Source organism: Stenella coeruleoalba, assembly GCF_951394435.1.
Source record: "Stenella coeruleoalba genome assembly, chromosome: 8".
Taxonomy (NCBI): Eukaryota; Metazoa; Chordata; class Mammalia; order Artiodactyla; family Delphinidae; genus Stenella; species Stenella coeruleoalba.
In genome coordinates this window covers 78343227-78360248 of record NC_137154.1, presented here as the reverse complement: position 1 = coordinate 78360248, position 17022 = coordinate 78343227, and the positions used below count along the sequence as shown (strand labels likewise).

At 40.1% G+C, this 17022-nt stretch overlaps 1 protein-coding gene across 1 annotated transcript in view; it reads left to right on the top strand.

Moving 5' to 3' along the window:
- The window catches only part of LOC307190425 (uncharacterized protein), a gene marked incomplete at its 3' end in the record, with an annotated part of 107967 nt that overhangs the window by 66909 nt on the left and 24036 nt on the right, over window positions 1–17022 (top strand). Inside the window, exons 12-14 of the mRNA XM_079929585.1 lie at window positions 14090–14262; window positions 15931–16175; window positions 16864–17012. Of these exons, the coding sequence (XP_079785711.1) occupies window positions 14090–14262; window positions 15931–16175; window positions 16864–17012 (567 nt within the window). The remainder of the gene's footprint in view (window positions 1–14089; window positions 14263–15930; window positions 16176–16863; window positions 17013–17022) is intronic.

Here is a 17022-nt window from a genome sequence, read left to right as displayed (position 1 = left end):
GTTTTTCAGAACCATTTTTTTTTTTTTGGATTCCCTATATATGTGGTAGCATATGGTATTTATTTTACCCTTTCTGACTTACTTCACTCTGTATGATAGACTCTAGGCCCATACTCCTCACAATAAATAACTCAATTTCATTTCTTTTTATGGCTGAGTAATATTCCATTGTGTATATGTGCCACATCTTCTTTATCCATTCATCTTAGGTTGCTTCCATGTCCTGGCTATTGTAAATAGAACTGCAATGAACATTTTGGTACATGACTCTTTTTGAATTATTGTTTTCCCAGGGTATATGACCAGTAGTGGGATTGCTGGGTCATATGGTAGTTCTATTTTTAGTTTTTTAAGGAACCTCTATGCTGTTCTCCATAGTGGCTGTATCAATTTACATTCCCATCACAGTGCACGAGGGTTCCCTTTTCTCCACACCCTCTCCAGCATTTATTGTTTGTAGATATTTTGATGATGGCCATTCTGACTGGTGTGAAGTGATAAGTCATTGTAGTTTTGATTTTCATTTCTCTGATGATTAGTGATGTTGAGCATCCTTTCATGTGTTTGTTGGCAATCTGTATATCTTCTTTGGAGAAATGTCTGTTTATATCTTCTGCCCATTTTTGGACTGGGTTGCTTGTTTTTTGATATTGAGCTGCATGACTTGCTTATAAATTTTGGAGAGTAATCCTTTGTCAGTTGCTTCATTTGCAAATATTTTCTCCCATTCTGAAGGTGGTCTTTTCATCTTGTTTATGGTTTCCTTTGCTATGCAAAAGCTTTGAAGTTTCATTAGGTCCCATTGTTTATTTTTGTTTTTATTTCCATTTCTCTAGGAGGTGGGTCACAAAGGCTCTTGCTGTGATGTACATCATAGAGTGTTCTGCCTATGTTTTCCTCTAAGAGTTTTATAGTGTCTGGCCTTAAATTTAGGTCTTTAATCCATTTCGAGTTTACTTTTGTGTATGGTGTGAAGGAGTGTTCTAATTTCATTCTTTTACATGTAGCTGTCCAGTTTTCCCAGCACCACTTATTGAAGAGGCTGTCTTTTCTCCATTGTATATTCTTGCCTCCTATATCAAAGATAAGTTGACCATAGGTGCGTGGGTTTATCTCTGGGCTTTCTATCCTGCTCCATTAATCTATCTTTCTGTTTTTGTGCCAGTACCATACTGTCTTGATTACTGTAGCTTTGTAGTGTAGTCTGAAATCAGGGAGCCTGATTCCTCTAGCTCCGTTTTTCTTTCTCAAGATAGCTTTGGCTATTCAGGGTCTTTTTTGTTTCCATACAAATTGTGAAATTTTTTGTTCTTGTTCTGAAAAATGCCATTGGTAGTTTGATAGGGATTGCAGTGAATCTGTAGATTGCTTTGGGTAGTATAATCATTTTCACAATGTTGATTCTTCCAATCCAAGAACATGGTATATCTCTCCATCTGTTTGTATCATTTTTAATTTCTTTCATCAGTTTCTTATAGTTTTCTGCATACAGGTCTTTTGTCTCCTTAGGTACATTTATTCCTAGGTATTTTCTTGTTTTTGTTGCAATGGTAAATGGGAGTGTTTCCTTAATTTCTCTTTCAGATTTTTCTTCCTTAGTGTATAGGGATGCAACAGATTTCTGTGCATTGATTTTGTATCCTGCTACTTTACCAGATTCATTGATTAGCTCTAGTAGTTTTCTGGTAGCAGCTTTAGGATTCTCTATGTATAGTACCATGTCATCTGCAAACAGTGACAATTTTACTTTTTTTCTGATATGGATTCTTTTTATTTCTTTTTCTTCTCTGATTGCTGTGGCTAAAACTTCCAAAACTATGCTGAATAGTAGTGGTGAGAGTGGATAACCTTCTCTTGTTCCTGATCTTAGTGGAAATAGTTTCAGTTTTTCACTATTGAAAATGATGTTGGCTATGGGTTTGTCATATATGGCCTTTATTATGTTAAGTTCCCTCTATACCTACTTTCTGGAGGGTTTTTATCATAAATGAGTGTTGAACTTTGTTGAAAGCTTTTTTGCATCTATTGAGATGATCATATGGTTTTCATTCTTCAGTTTGCTAATATGGTGTATCACATTAATTGGTATGTGTGTATTGAAGAATCCTTGCATTCCTGGGATAAACCCCACTTGGTCATGGTGTATGGTCCTTTTAATGGGCTGCTGGATTCTGTTTGCTAGTATTTTGCTGGCGATTTTTGCATCTATGTTCATCAGTGATATTGGTCTGCAGTTTTCTTTCTTTGTGACATCTTAGTCTGGTTTTGGTATCAGGGTGATGGTGGCCTCATAGAATGAGTTTGGTAGTGTTCCTCGCTCTGCTATATTTTGGAAGAGTTTGAGAAGGATAGGTGTTAGCTCTTCTCTAAATGTTTGATAGGATTCACCTATGAACATCTGGTCCTGGGCTTTTGTTTGTTGGAAGATTTTTAATCACTGTCTCAATTTAAGTGCTTGTGATTGGTCTGTTTATATTTTCTATTTCTTCCTGGTTCAGTCTCAGAAGGTTGTGCTCTTCTAAGAATTTGTCCATTTCTTCCAGGTTGTCCATTTTATTGGCATATAGTTGTTTGTAGTAATCTCTCATGACCCTTTGTATTTCTGCAGTGTCAGTTGTTACTTCTCTGTTTTCATTTCTAATTCTATTGATTTGAGTCTTCTCCCTTTTTTTCTTGATGAGTCTGGCTATTGGTTATCAAATTTGTTTATCTTTCAAAGAACCAGCTTTTAGTTTTATTGGTCTTTGCTATTGTTTCCTTCACTTCTTTTTCATTTTTTTTCTGATCTGATCTTTATGATTTATTGCTTTCTTTCTGCTGACTTTCTGGTATTTTTGTTCTTCTTTCTCTAATTGCTTTAGGTGTAAGGTTAGGTTGTTTATTTGAGATGTTTCCTGTTTCTTGAGGGAGGATTGTACTGCTATAACCTTCCCTCTAAGAACTGCTTTTGCTGCATCCCATAGGTTTTGGGTCATTGTGTTTTCATTGTCATTTGTGTCTAGGTATTTTTTTATTTCTTCTTTGATTTCTTCAGTGAACTCTTTGTTATTAAGTAGTGTATTGATTAGCCTCCATGTGTTTGTATTTTTTACAAATTTTTTCCTGTAATTGATATCTAGTCTCATAGCATTGTGGTCAGAAAAGATACTTGATACAATTTCAATTTTCTTAAATTTACCAAGGCTTGATTTGTGACCCAAGATATCTCTCAGTCCTACTTTTTAATCATGGAAATATGGATGTAAACAAGATACAAAGGTATATCCATTAAAATGGCAGAAATTAGAAATTCTGATAAAATTAATTGCTGGGAAAAAGATGGAGAATATAAACATTCATTTACAGCTGGTATGAGTGTTCATTGGTACAACCATTGTGAAGCAATATCTGCTAGTATTGTAAGAATGCCTAAGCCCTAACCCCAGCAATTCCACTCCTGGGTATAAATTCTGACCATGGTCCATAGGAGACTTATAGGTGGATGACTATTAAAGAACTATTTGACAGCAGGGAGGTAGTAGCAGCCTGGGTGGCCTTTGTTTAGTGACTGACAAATAGGATGTGAGCTATCTATATCTATCTACCTATCATCTATCTATCTATCTATCTGTCTATCTGTATTATCAGAATACTACGCAGCAGTGAGAAGCAGTACACTAAAGTAACTTTAGAGCAGCAAGGACTGACCTCAAAGATGAAGTGTTTATTGAAAATGTAAGAAACAGAATGAAATATAAAGAACAGTGCCATTTAAAAAAAATAATAAGATCCACATACAAAACAACACTATATATTTTTCAGCAATATATGCAGAGTTAAATGAACATTTGGAAGGAAAACTAGAAGGAAATATATTAAATATTTTGAGGCTGCAGAGGGTATTTGTGCTGTGGATGGTAAAGAGAAGAACGGTGAGAAAAATATTAAAGGTGTCTATATAGACTAATAAGGATAATGTGTCATGAACTGAGGGCTGTGTGTAACAAAATTTGAGTTAAAAAAAAGAAAGAAAAAAGAAGGGAAATGGAAAAGGAAGGAGAAGGGAAGAGAAAGAAAGGGAAGGAAAGGAAATGGGAGAAAGGAAAAGGAAAGAAAACTTGAAAAATACTAAATATTCCAAAAATAGAACACGAATCATCTGTAATCTTACCACCCAATGATAAGCACTGTTAATACTTTGGGCTATTAACTTCTGGTATTTTTAATGCTTATGCTTTTCTTTATAAATATGAAAATATATTGTGCCTACTTTTTTACAGTCTGAATTCTTCACATAGTAAATATCATGATATTAAGTAGTCCCTATGTATGTATTAACTGAAAAAGTACTTACTGATCACATACTATGTGGATGCTCTATTTTAGGCATTTTGGATACCTCAGTAAACAAAACAATGAGAGCTGTTTTCGTGGGGTTCAAGGAAAACAGATACTAAGTAGTCAATATAATTTATTTAAGTATATAGGAAGATGACACATGTCATGGGGGAATAAGAAAAAGTTCACAGGAAGAGGAGAATGAAGAGTGCTGGGGAGGGCGTGTCAACTGAGTCACTGATTAATTAGAATAGTCAGGTTAGGATTTATTGGCAAGTTGTCCTTTAAGAGCAGACTTAAAGAAGAGCAGGACCTAGGCATGTGAAAGCCCGAGGAAGAGTGTTCAAGTAGAGGGAATAGTCAAGGCAAGGACCCTAAGATAGAACATGCATGATGGAGTCAAGGAAAAGCAAGTAGCTTATGAGGCTCCGGCAGAGCAAGGGAAGCCAAGAATAGGAATTGAGGTAAGAGATGGGCCAGATCAGAAAGGCCCTTGTAATCCATTGAAGGACTTTCATTTTCACTCTGGGTAAAATCAAAATTGGGACCTCTTGCAGCATTTTGAGCAAAGTAATGTATGCTGACTGCTGTGTTGAGCATACATTGTAGAGTAGCCAGAACAGAAACAAGAAGGCCTATTGTCCTGGCAAGAAATGATGGTGGTTCAGACCAAGGTAGCAGTGGAGCAGAAACATGAAAGAAATCATTTCCATGCTTCCTTCTCTTCTCTGCACGGATATCAATTTTCTTGCAGGTTCTTCTGTACCTCATTTCTGTTGATGGTAGGTAGTCATCAAGTCTTCAACCGTTATTTGACAGACTTAAAATATTTTCTTCTACCAGCAAATTGTGCAAATTGTCCAAAGCAAATTGTGACATGTATGACAGCCACTGTGTGACCATAGATGGCCCTATCAGTGACCTTCTAAAACTGCTACCTACAACATGACATTAAGATTTTCTTCTGTTAATGGAGTACAAAATTGTGTGCTTAGGGAGTGTGTGGCCACTCTGTGGAGTTCTCATTCTGTTTTCTCACCTGCAGCCAACTATGCATTTTAATGGGCCTTGGCTGAGTCTCCAATGCTCAGTTCTCCAAGTAACCTGCCTCGTTCAAACCCTTGCTAAGTGAGATAACGGCCATCTGTGTTCACGTTTCTGTTTCAGACTACTGACCTGATCAAACAGCTCACTGCCTAGATGGACTCTGGGCACCCTCTAGTAGTTTTACATGGGCATGACCACCACTAGCTTGGCTAAGGATGACAGGTCTCTTCCATGACTTGATTTAGGCCTTGTTTACTACTCTACAGCAGCCTAGCCTTGGAGAATCTGACATTTTACACTCGGGACACACTGTAGTCCTGGAAACTTCTTCTATATCTAATAACAATCTTTAATCTTTAGCATTAAGACATAGAAAAATGTCTGGACGGAGACATATCAAAACGCTAACAGTGGTCATCTCCAGAGGATGGGAGTGGAGTGAGGTGGGGGGTTTGGGGAACTTCACATTTACTTTTCGTACTTCTGCGTGTTTGAAATTGTTTTCTTTTTTTTAACAGCATATTCCTGTATTACTAGAATACTTTTAAAATAAAATAAATCTTTTGAATAGCTCTTTGTAGTTTATAGTCTGCTTTTCATCTATTACCTCTTTAGAACCCATGGCTATCCTGTGAGATACTTTCCTAATCAGTTGTCAGAGAACTCTTATCTATTATTTTGCACTATGTGCAGACACTTTCCATGCAAATCTATATTTAATCATCACGACAATCATACTGTGTAGCTGATATTGCCACCATTTTACAGGAGGAAACTGAGGCTTATGGATGTGAAGTGAATTGTTCAAGATTCCACAGCTGTAAGTGGCCAATCAGAGATGTGAAATTGAGGCACAGAGATAAAGGAACTTGTCCATGGTCAAGTAAACGGTAGAAAGGGGTCAAACCCAGGTCTCCAGACTTCCACTCCACATACAAAAGATAAACTAGCTGCCTGTGAGGGCCCTGGGACTTCGGCTCAGGCTCCTCTGAAGTTCTGTCCTCATGTGCAAGGCAACCACACTTGAAGAATTTGGAGGAAGGAAGGGTCGGAATATTCCTATGGGGACCTTAGTGTAACATTTGAACTAAAGAAGCTACTAAGGTAAAATGTGACCTCCAGGGTATGACTTTGTTGAGCTTTAATGGAACGAGTTTGGATCGAAGTTATGAAACAAAAACTGAATTCCCAAATCCACTTACATTACACACCTGCTAGCCATGTGACCTTGGGTAATTCACTTAACCTCTCTGATCCTCGATTTCTGTATTGCTTTAAAAACCCATACTTAAGAGATTTACATGAAAGTGATCTTGCAAAGGCACTTACTACAGCCCCTGATTTATAATGGGTGTTTAGTAAGTACTCAAATGGGTACCAGGTTGGGTGTAGGTCATCCTGGGATTATAGGGCATGATCTCCTAAAGGACTTTCGAACCACATGCAGACCCACAGATTCTCAGGTGCCCTTCTCTGTGCAGTCACTCCACACATTTACTGGCCACCCCCATCTCTTCCCATTGAAAATTATTGCCCCAAAGATGTCCACACTCAAATCCCTGGACATCTGTGAATATGCTAATTTACATGGCAAATGAGACTTTACAAGTGTTACTAAGGTTAAAGACCTTGAACTGGGGAGAGTATCCATGTGGGCCCAATCTAATTACCAGAGAACCTTTCCCAGCTGTGGTCAGGGAAAGATGTGATGTCAGAAGAAGGGTTAAAGAGAAGCACTCATTCTGGCTTTGAAGACGGAGGAAGGAGGCCACAGCTGAGGCACACAGGCAGCCTTTAGGGACTGAAAGCAGTAAGGAATCCAGTTCTCCCCTGGAGCCTCCAGAAGGAAAAAAAACCATGCTGACACCTAGATTTTAGCCCAGTGAGACCCATATCAGACTTCAGACTATACAACTGTAAGAGAATACATCTGCCTTGTTTTAAGCCACTAAACTTATGGTAATTTGTTACAGCACCCATAGGAAACTAATACACAGCAATATGTAGATAGCCAGTCACCAAAAGGCCTATGTGGTGTCTTTCTGATATTCCAGGTTTAAAGAGTTGAGAACCATTGATCAAGACAAGGGAGAACAGTATCAAGTGGGGTCCCTAAAGATGTGAGACAGAGTTTATTCAGATGAGCTCTCGACTCCAGTGGTGCCAGGCAAGGGGGAGGCTGGGCCAGGAGGGGACAAGGGCAGAGGTGCAATGTGAGGAAGCACTGGATGAGGCCTCCAAGAATCTGAGTGTGAGGGGAGGGTGCGAGGACGGTGGTGATGAGAAGGCCATTGGTGTGTTTTGTTTTGTTTTGCTCTGACGGCATTTGCAGACAGAGGGGGAAGGCGTCAATGAGGGAAAAGAAAAAGAGTGGGGAGAAGGTTTAAAGAGAACAGGCTCTGGTGTAGAAATACAAAGAGAGATCCGTGGACACCAGGAAGGGCAGTTATCAGGAGTCTGGGATGAGGGAAATCAGATTTTTGTGACAGAAACTGAGGTAATTTGCCTATGGTAGGAGGTAGTATCTCTTGGTATAGCAAGGTGGGCATGAGACTGAATAACCAGGAGTGGAGAAGATTCAGAAAACACACACCTCAGGAGAAACGAAAAACAAGACATCCCAGCCATAGAGCTGGACTGCTTGAGGAGGGAAGAGAATTTGGGCAAATTCAGTCAGCAGTTGCCTCCCACCAGAAACAGAGCAGCTTGGAATGGAAATGCCTATCATGTCGTGGTCTGTTCTCATGGGTCTCTGTCAAACGGGTATGTGTACAGTTACTGACTATCGCTGGGTCATTTTTTTTCTCCTTTTTGTCTTATCCTCAACACCTTCCAGTTGGGAGGGGAGTTGAAAAGGAAGGGGGTGGTAAATGGAAATGTTTGAAGCTAATAAACAAGGTAGGGATTGGATCCTTGTTGCCAACGGTAGCCTTCTCATAGGCCTGGGCCACCACTGCTGCTCAGCCAGGCTTTACTGGCCTCAGCTGCCAGTTGAATTTATTACCACAGCTTTTGTAAGTCACCTCCAATTCCTTCAGGCTCAAGCCCTGACCTGGCTCCCACCTGCCAACCTCAAGACAACAGCTCTTATGTTATCCAGACAATAGATATTATCCAGTGTAGATTCCCCAGTGTATGTCTGTGTTGTGAATGGTTGCCCCGGAGACGAGTTGTGTGGTGACCCAGGTTCCCGCCTGTCTTCCTCAACCTCATTTATTCACCACCCATCTTTGAACAAAGAGAGATATCTCTCCTCTTCTTGTAGGAAGACCCATGGCCATCCCCAGGGCCAGGTCCTTTCACTACAACTTTTATACCATCCTTCAATTGTTCTCCTCCCCATCCTAGTCTGTCCTAGGCACTGTGACCATGTTAGCTTTATTAACTCATCTCAGATCACCACTAGGCCCAGAAACCAAAAATGACTGCTTTTTATTGACCTTTTTGATGTTCAGTCCCTGCCATTCGACCATCTGGTTCCAACCTACCTTTCCAACGTGTTTCCCTTTATAAATTCTATCCTTACAACCCCAGTACCTTGTTAGTCTCCACATATAAACCAAGGTTTCTGTGATATTGTGATTTATAAGAAATATATATTTGGTCATTCAGAACCACAGTTTCTGAGTCACAGCTCACAAAACCCATGGGATTTCCTAAGTGTTGAGAATGATAAAGGTGTCTTTTGTTAATGAGGTGACTTTTGGAAAATGCCTAAGAATGGAGGCTGGTCACTGAAAGATACAACCATATGATTAAATGTTGGAACTCTCAGCATGACCCACTGATCTCTGGGGAGAGGGGCAGGGGAGGAGGTTGAGTAAGAGTTGGGCAGGGGAGGAGCTTGAGTAAGCTGCCAATGGCCAATGATTTAATCAATCGTGCCTATGCAATGAAGCCTCCATAAAAACCCAAATGGACAGAGTTTGGCGAGCTTCCAGGTTGGTGGCCATGTGGAAATGAGTGCCCCTCCCCACACACCTTGCCCTATGCATCTCTTCCATTGGGCTAATTGTGAGTTATATCCTTTTATAATAAATGAGTGGTTTACTAACTAAAATGTTTTGCTGAGTTCAGTGAGCTGTTCTAGAAAATTAATCAAACCCAAGGAGAAGGCCGTGGGAACTCCTGATTTATCGCCAGTTGGTCAGAAGTACAGGTGATAACTTGGGCTTCTGACTGGCGTCTGAAGTGGTGGGGTCGGGGAGAGTCTTGTAGAACTGAACCCATAACCTGTGGAATCAGATATTCTCTCCAGGTAGTGTCAGGACTGAGTTGAATTCTCAGAAACCCTGCTGGTGTCCAAGAATACCTTGTCGGATTTGTGGTGACCCCACCCCCATTCCAAACACACACACACACACACACACACATTGAAATTGCATCTCAGAATACCAAGTCTCTCATATCTCTGCCTTTGCTCTTTGTTTCTTCTAATTCCACCCTCATTACCTGAATATCAATGCCAAAATTCAGTCCATTGTTTGAAATTTATCTCAAGGCCACTCCCTCCATGAAGTCTCTGCTGATCTCTTCAATGAGTGTGATTGTTCCTTCTCTTGAACCCTTACGGTGTGGATGTTCACGTTCTTGTGTATGTTCTCTATATTCTCTTACAAAGGAGTTCTTAACTCATTCTCAGAATCACTTGGGATGCTCCCTAAAATTATGTATGCCTGTGCCCTACCCCAGAGATTCGGACTTGGGGGCTGGAGTGGAGCCCACTTATCTGTATTTTTTTTATATTTATTTATTTATTTGGCTAAGCCCAGTCTTAGTTGCAGCACACAGGTTATTCCTTGCCACATGCAGGATATTTAGTTGCAAGCATGCATGTGGGATCAAGTGTCCAAACCAGGGATTGAACCAAGGACCCCTGCATTGGGAGCTCAGAGTCTTAGCCACTGGACTACCAGGGAAGTCCCACACTTATCTGTATTTTTAATACAGACTCTGATGTAGAGCCAAGACTGAGAACTACTGCCTTATTTTGAATTTTTCCTCACTGAGAGAACAAAGGAGAGATTACCAGGAAAGATAAATGGAAAGGTATGTTGGAATCAGATCTCTAGACCTCACTTTCCTTATCTTTAAAATAGGGATAATAACCCCTTCTTCCTTGCATTATTATGAACCTAAAGGGAGATAATATATAGCCAACATCTAAGGCTGAGTCCTAAGAGTGAAGACACCACACACATTCCCTCACTTGACAGTAAAGACTGCCAGCTTAGTGCAGTGTTTAGTACATGATGGCTTGTGTGATTTTTAACTTAACCATTTATACTCTGTGTGAAGGGTGTGTAACTTACACACATATGTTCCCTGGCTGCCCTGAGCTCTGGATGCTGAAGGAAGCTGTATGGAAGTTACTTCATCACTCAGTGGCTTAACCTTGAAGCACTTCTCTTTCTGGAAAAGAGGAGCTTTTCAACATTGCTAACTCCACTTATAGCATGGACATAAGAACGATCATGGCCATAACTTCATCACACTCACAATACAGGGAAAAGGGCACAGGAGGGTTTACACGGAGCTCCCACATACACTCTCTCATCCAATCCTCCTGAGGCCATACGAGGGAGATGTTAATGTCCCAGTTTTATAGATGTGGAAGTCGAGGCTCAGAAGAACTTAGATGATTTGCTAAAAGTTACATAAGTAGGAAGTGGCAGAACTACAATTCGAACCCAGTTAGTGTAATTTCACATCTGATGCTCTTTACCTTCACCACAACTGACCCCAACAATTATCTGTTCATTTGATCAGGGGGTAGAGACGTCCATCCTGATCATCACAGTTCAAAACTGCTTGATGCAGAAGACATTTTGCCTGTGAATGAATCAAAGGTCCACCTGCGTCACTGGGTAAACTTCTGTACTTAGTGTGTGCTGTTTCCTCTACCACTCACATTCCCCGTTGGCAAACTCCCACTCAGCTTTCAAGATTCAGCACACAGGAGCACCTCCAGGTAGCTTTCCCTGCTGCCTATGCCCACTCCAGCTAGCTAGACACATTCTTCTCCTTTTTTCTCTCTTTTAAACTAAAGAGAAAACAAACTATATCTATGCAATCAGTTCCTTCTTGTTGGGCTGAAAAAGCAAAACTAAGCTGTAAAATTACAAGTTGCTACCTCTGCTATGGAACAGCACATCGGGTGATCAGACAAGGTTGCTATCTACAGGGGGTGGCATTATGGAGACAGAATGGTCCTCCATTGTCATTCATTGTCTCTGTCCAAAACTAAATTTCCACTGTCTTTTTTACTTGCTCTGAAATTCATATTATGGTGAACAAAGACTTCATTAAAAAAAAAAAGTTAGCTCGTTTGTCTTTTTTTTTTCTAGTAAGAAATTGGCTTAAATGGCCCCTAAGTGCACACTAAAATGGAAATGACTGATAGCTGGTCTTTTCCCAGAAGCAGATTTTCAGAGGAGAGAGAGCCTGAGAGAACTCTGGGTTCCAGGCACCAGAAGAAGGGAGGTGCAGACACTGTGGAGGTGAGGGGAGGTCAGGTGTAGAGAAAGAATTCAGAAAGCGGAAGGCGGAGGCCCTGAAAACAGGTGTGGCTTTCTCCACCAGGTGTGTTCTGGTTTTTAACACAACATTTACACAAACACTAGAAAACTGAGTTTACCAAAGTTTGGGATTCTTGTCTAAATTGTGTCCCATTATGTTCAGGAGAAAGTACATTTATAAACCTTATAAACAAGGTAGTGAATCAAAATAACATAGGGTAGACCAATGTTAAGGCATTCTCATTTAGGAAGAAAAGGTTTTTTCACTAAAGATCTAATGCAGAGGAAGCCACATCATGACTAAGTTGTGTACACAGGGGAGGTTAACATGATCATGACCTTGGAACTGCTTGAACAAATTGGGAAAAACTAGCACATGAGGACAAGGAATAGATCCCCAAATCTCTGCACATCCACATTCTACTTTTTCTTTGAGGACAAGTTCACATGCTACATCCTTCATGAAGAATTCCCTGATTCTACCTAACCCAATCATTGCACTTTCCTCCAGACTCCCACAGTATTTAATCTGAACCACTATTAACTTATCTCCAATAATCTAGTACCCATCACAGCACCTGGCATACAATAGGTGTCAGGAAATATTTCTTGAGTGAATGTAAGAATCTACATCATAAACATTCATCTGCTATCCGGATAGGTTCTAACCCAAGACATATTTCTTTGGATTGTCTAAAAGGCTCTTAGGAGACTCCAGGAGGGAACTGAACCATCTACCATAGCATCTCAAATAATATATTAACACATGTTATACATCATACATGTTGACATATACATTTATGCACAGGAATACCTGCCCTTACAGAATACAGTTGGCCCTTGAACAACATAGGTTTGAACTTCATGGGTCTACTTATACCTGGATTTTTTTTCAATAATAAATACTACAGTACTACATGATCAGCACTGTTGAATCTGCTGATGTGGAATCATGGATACAGAGGAACTGAGTATACACAGGGCTGACTATAAACTATATGCAAATTTTCAGTTGCACAGAGGGTCAGCACCCCTAACCCTCCCCCTTGTTAAGGGTCAACTGTATATATAAATATATGTAAATGAATGTATACAAAGACTGTGTATGGTAACAATCTACATGCACATAGAGTCAGAATAAGTGAGACCAGGTGACACAATTTGAAAGCAAGCCCAAGGCCTCTGATCAATACAGCTGCTACATAGCCATGTTGCCTGAAAGTCCTCTCAGGGTCTTTTCCGTTGGGAGTGTACAAGGCATCTCATGCTCACTCTCCCTGTCTTCTCCATGAACACAAGCCAAGGCCTCCCAGTTGTTACAGCCCTGGAGCTACTGCTCCACCGTGGGCCAGCCGGGTGCTGGAGTGGAAGACTAGAAAACAGGGCCTGATGTGGTAGCTGCCAGCTCAGCCTCTAAACATACCCCCTACCATTGAATCCTGGCTCCTCCATAAGGTTAGCATGTGATTTATATAAGCCATCTCACTTCTCTGGATTTTCTTTATATCTGCAAAATGCAGATAATAATAGCATCTACCTCCCAAGGTCTTGTGAGGATGGACTGAGGTCATATACATACAGCATGTAAGTCTGGGACATAATAAATATTTAGCAAATGATCATTATTATCATTACCATCAGTATTGGTTTCTTTGTCTTTCCCATGCAAAATCCAGCTTGCAGAAAATGCATTGACGCTAAAACCACATCCTCCAGAAACTGCTTTAGGACCCCCATATACATCCAGCTTTGTCACGACGCACACAAGCACACATGTTCCTCACCTACAACAAGGGTGGGTAAGTGCAGAGCTTCTCTAGTTAGGCTCCTTAGCCCCAAGATACCTACCACTAATCAAACAATATTCTACTGCATAAATTAATACAGCCTCAGCATCTGACATGCCCAGAAAATGTAACTGCTGTTCATTAACTTCAGAATTAGTCTCTTATTCCTTTTCCTTGACCAGACAATTTTGCAAAAGTAAATATCTAAAAACCCCCAAAACAGAGCAGCAAATTGTACTTTTTTTTCCATTGAAAGACTCCCCTATTTGGGGGTACTAGATCACATTATAACATTGCAAAACTGTCAGAGTGTAATTAACCCGTGTTGCTTCACATTCCTGATGTGGCAATTGTTTAAGACAGGGCTTTATAAAGGACCAAATGAAAGCAGTGAGTGACATGGGATGCTCTGAACTTCAGGGTACCCATCAGGAGAAGGGGCAGAAGGAAGGCCAGGAGAGGTAGTTTTTGAAGACGAGGCCATGTTCAGTCTGAAGATGCTTCCACTTCTGCTGTTACTCCACGTGCAGCTTTCCAAGGCCTTTCTAGTACATTCTGAATTCCTAGAAGAGAAAACTACAAAAATTGTTCAGGTAACTCAACTATCAATTAGGTGGGCAGTTGATTTGCTGGTGATGAGGAAATTGTTTGGGTTCTCTTCTCTTTTTAGTTAAAGCAGCCTGAAAGAATTATGTGAATGATTTGTTTGAGGTTAAACGTCCGTAGACGTTTCAATGATTTGGAGAGTTCCAAGCTGGGCCCTCTGAAAGCCAGGCATGCAAACAAGCTGGGCTCTTCAAACCCTCAGAAAATACTGCTGCCGAGCTGCTGCAGCTGGAGAAAACTTTTAGAAGGAATGGTTTTAATTATAAAATGATTTTCTTTCTCACTTACCTAAGATTTTCCCTTCTGGTGTATCTGCAACACAGTTACTACATGACTGGTGCTTTCTACATGGACTTGTTTTGCAGCCAAAAATCTCAGGTGTACATAGAGCGCGAGGATGGGAAACTCTAAGGAACTAGAAATCAGTTCATAGTGTAATCATATTTCCTAAAACCAGATTATGGGGCTGTTTATAAACTCTTGAAAGCACTGTAAAAGCAAAACTGATAACTTTTCTCCATTGTTTCACAGTATGAAAGGCCAAATTTTTAAAGGAACACAAGGGAATGCTGTCAGAAATTTGTCATGCACAATTTTCTTAGCATTACAGTTTTAGAAAAGCATTTCTTCTTGTTATTTTTCTTTCACTTAAAAAAATATATTTCTTACAATGATAACAGTAACCCATGGGCTAATAGAAGTGATTAAGTGCTTACTCTGTACAAAGCGCCCCTGCTCAGCATTTCACAAACATTGTCTCATATCATCCTACAACAATCCTATGAGGGCAACGGATTATTATTTCCACTTTAGAGACAAATGTGAATCTGAAGTCATCTAAGTGATGTGTCCAAGGACACAAAATTAATCTGTGGCAGAGCTAAGATTTGAACCCAAATCTATCTGATCTCAAAGCCTGTGTGAGCACAAAATTGCTCTGTCCTGTGTCACTTGCAAAGTGCCACTTAAGGATGCTTAAGGTGAGAGAAAGAAGTTTCATGATTAGCTTGTTAACACCCCTCAGAACCTTCTTAATGAGCTTTGGCCCCTCCCAAAGAGTTACTGTGGTGGATAAAATGCTAATGACAGTGATGCTGCTGTTGCCCCAAAACATGTTTGGAATTCTTCTTTTGAAGACGTTAATTCTCATTTGAGAAGCAACATGGTGAATTGGGACCTGATTATCTTCTTGGCAAGTTCCTTATTTCTCTGCATCTTCATGTCTTAATATGTATGATTAAACCTTCTCTACAGTAGTGAAAAGAGGATTAGAAAAGAGAATCTGCATTGCTGCAACTAATGCTTCAAGGAGCCAATAAATGCTGATGCTGTTTTGTTTTTCGTTTTTTTATTAAAAATAAGAAGGCAGTCTCCTGACTGTGTACTAGCATTTTGCTTGAGAATGTGGAACTCATCCCTTATGAAATACCTATTTTTATGCATAAATATTAACTGTAGCACTGAATGGATGGACTGTTCTTTCCAGTAGGCAATGTTCTCTCCAAGTCAACCAGAAAATTTGTGCTTTTATCTTTGTGACTATCAGGTTATTAGTTTTGGTTTGACCTCTGCAATAACTTAAAAAGGAATGCAAAATGCACAGAGAACTGAAGGAAATTTCACAGCAAATCTGTTACATGTTTGACTTTCTCCAGAATTACCTAGAAAAGTTCTACCAATTACCAAGGTACAAATATCAGTCTGAAAGGAAGAACAGCGCTAGTGTGATTGTTGAGAAGCTTAAAGAAATGCAGCAATTCTTTGGGCTGAACATAACAGGGAAGCCAAATGAGGAAACCTTGGAGATCATGGGAAAGCCTCGCTGTGGAGTGCCCGATACTGGCAATTTTATGATAACTCCAGGAAACCCCAAGTGGAAACAAACTAATCTGACCTACAGGTAATATTTCTAGAGTTTGAGAATTCACTCATTCAGCCCATGTTCACTGAACACTTATGATGTGTCAGGCACTGTTCTAGGATTCGGAATACACTAGAGACAAACAAATGAATAAATATCCCTGCTCTTATAGAGTTTAGATTCTAGTGACTGAGTATGAGAATGAAAGGGTAAAGATCCCATGGGTTCTTTTCAATCCAAAGCCTGCCATTTTTGTCTTCTTTCTCTATCAATCTAAAGAGGACTATGGCAATGTTAGGCTGTCTCTCTAAGAATTCACTTTAGGACCCAAAAAAGGCTTAATCATTGCTGGAGAGAATCTAGCCCCACCATTCATGCATCTTGATGATAATAACAATAATAATGATACCCAATGTTTGTTGAATACTACTATTTGCCAAGTAGTGAACTAAATGCTTTACATACATTTAATCCCACAACAACCTTATGAGAGGGGTACTATTTTATTATCCTCATTTTATGAATAAGGAAACTGAGTTTAAAGACATGTAGTAACTGGTCCAGAACCTACGTCTGTCTTCAACCCTAAGTCCTGCACCCCTCCTTGCACCCTCTTCAGTGGTAGCACATCACATATGCACAAACTCCAAACTAGAGCAATTCAATCTACTGATGGACTGCTGTTCTAAACAATAATGAACGCTTCACACACCTTCTCATTTTGAAGGATTATTAACTATACCCCAGACTTGTCAGAGGCTGAAGTGGAAACAGCTCTTGAGAAAGCCTTTAAACTCTGGAGTCGCGTGTCACCCCTGAACTTCACCAAGACCTCACAGGAAGAAGCAGATATCAAGATTGCCTTTCTCCAAGGAGGTAGGCTCAA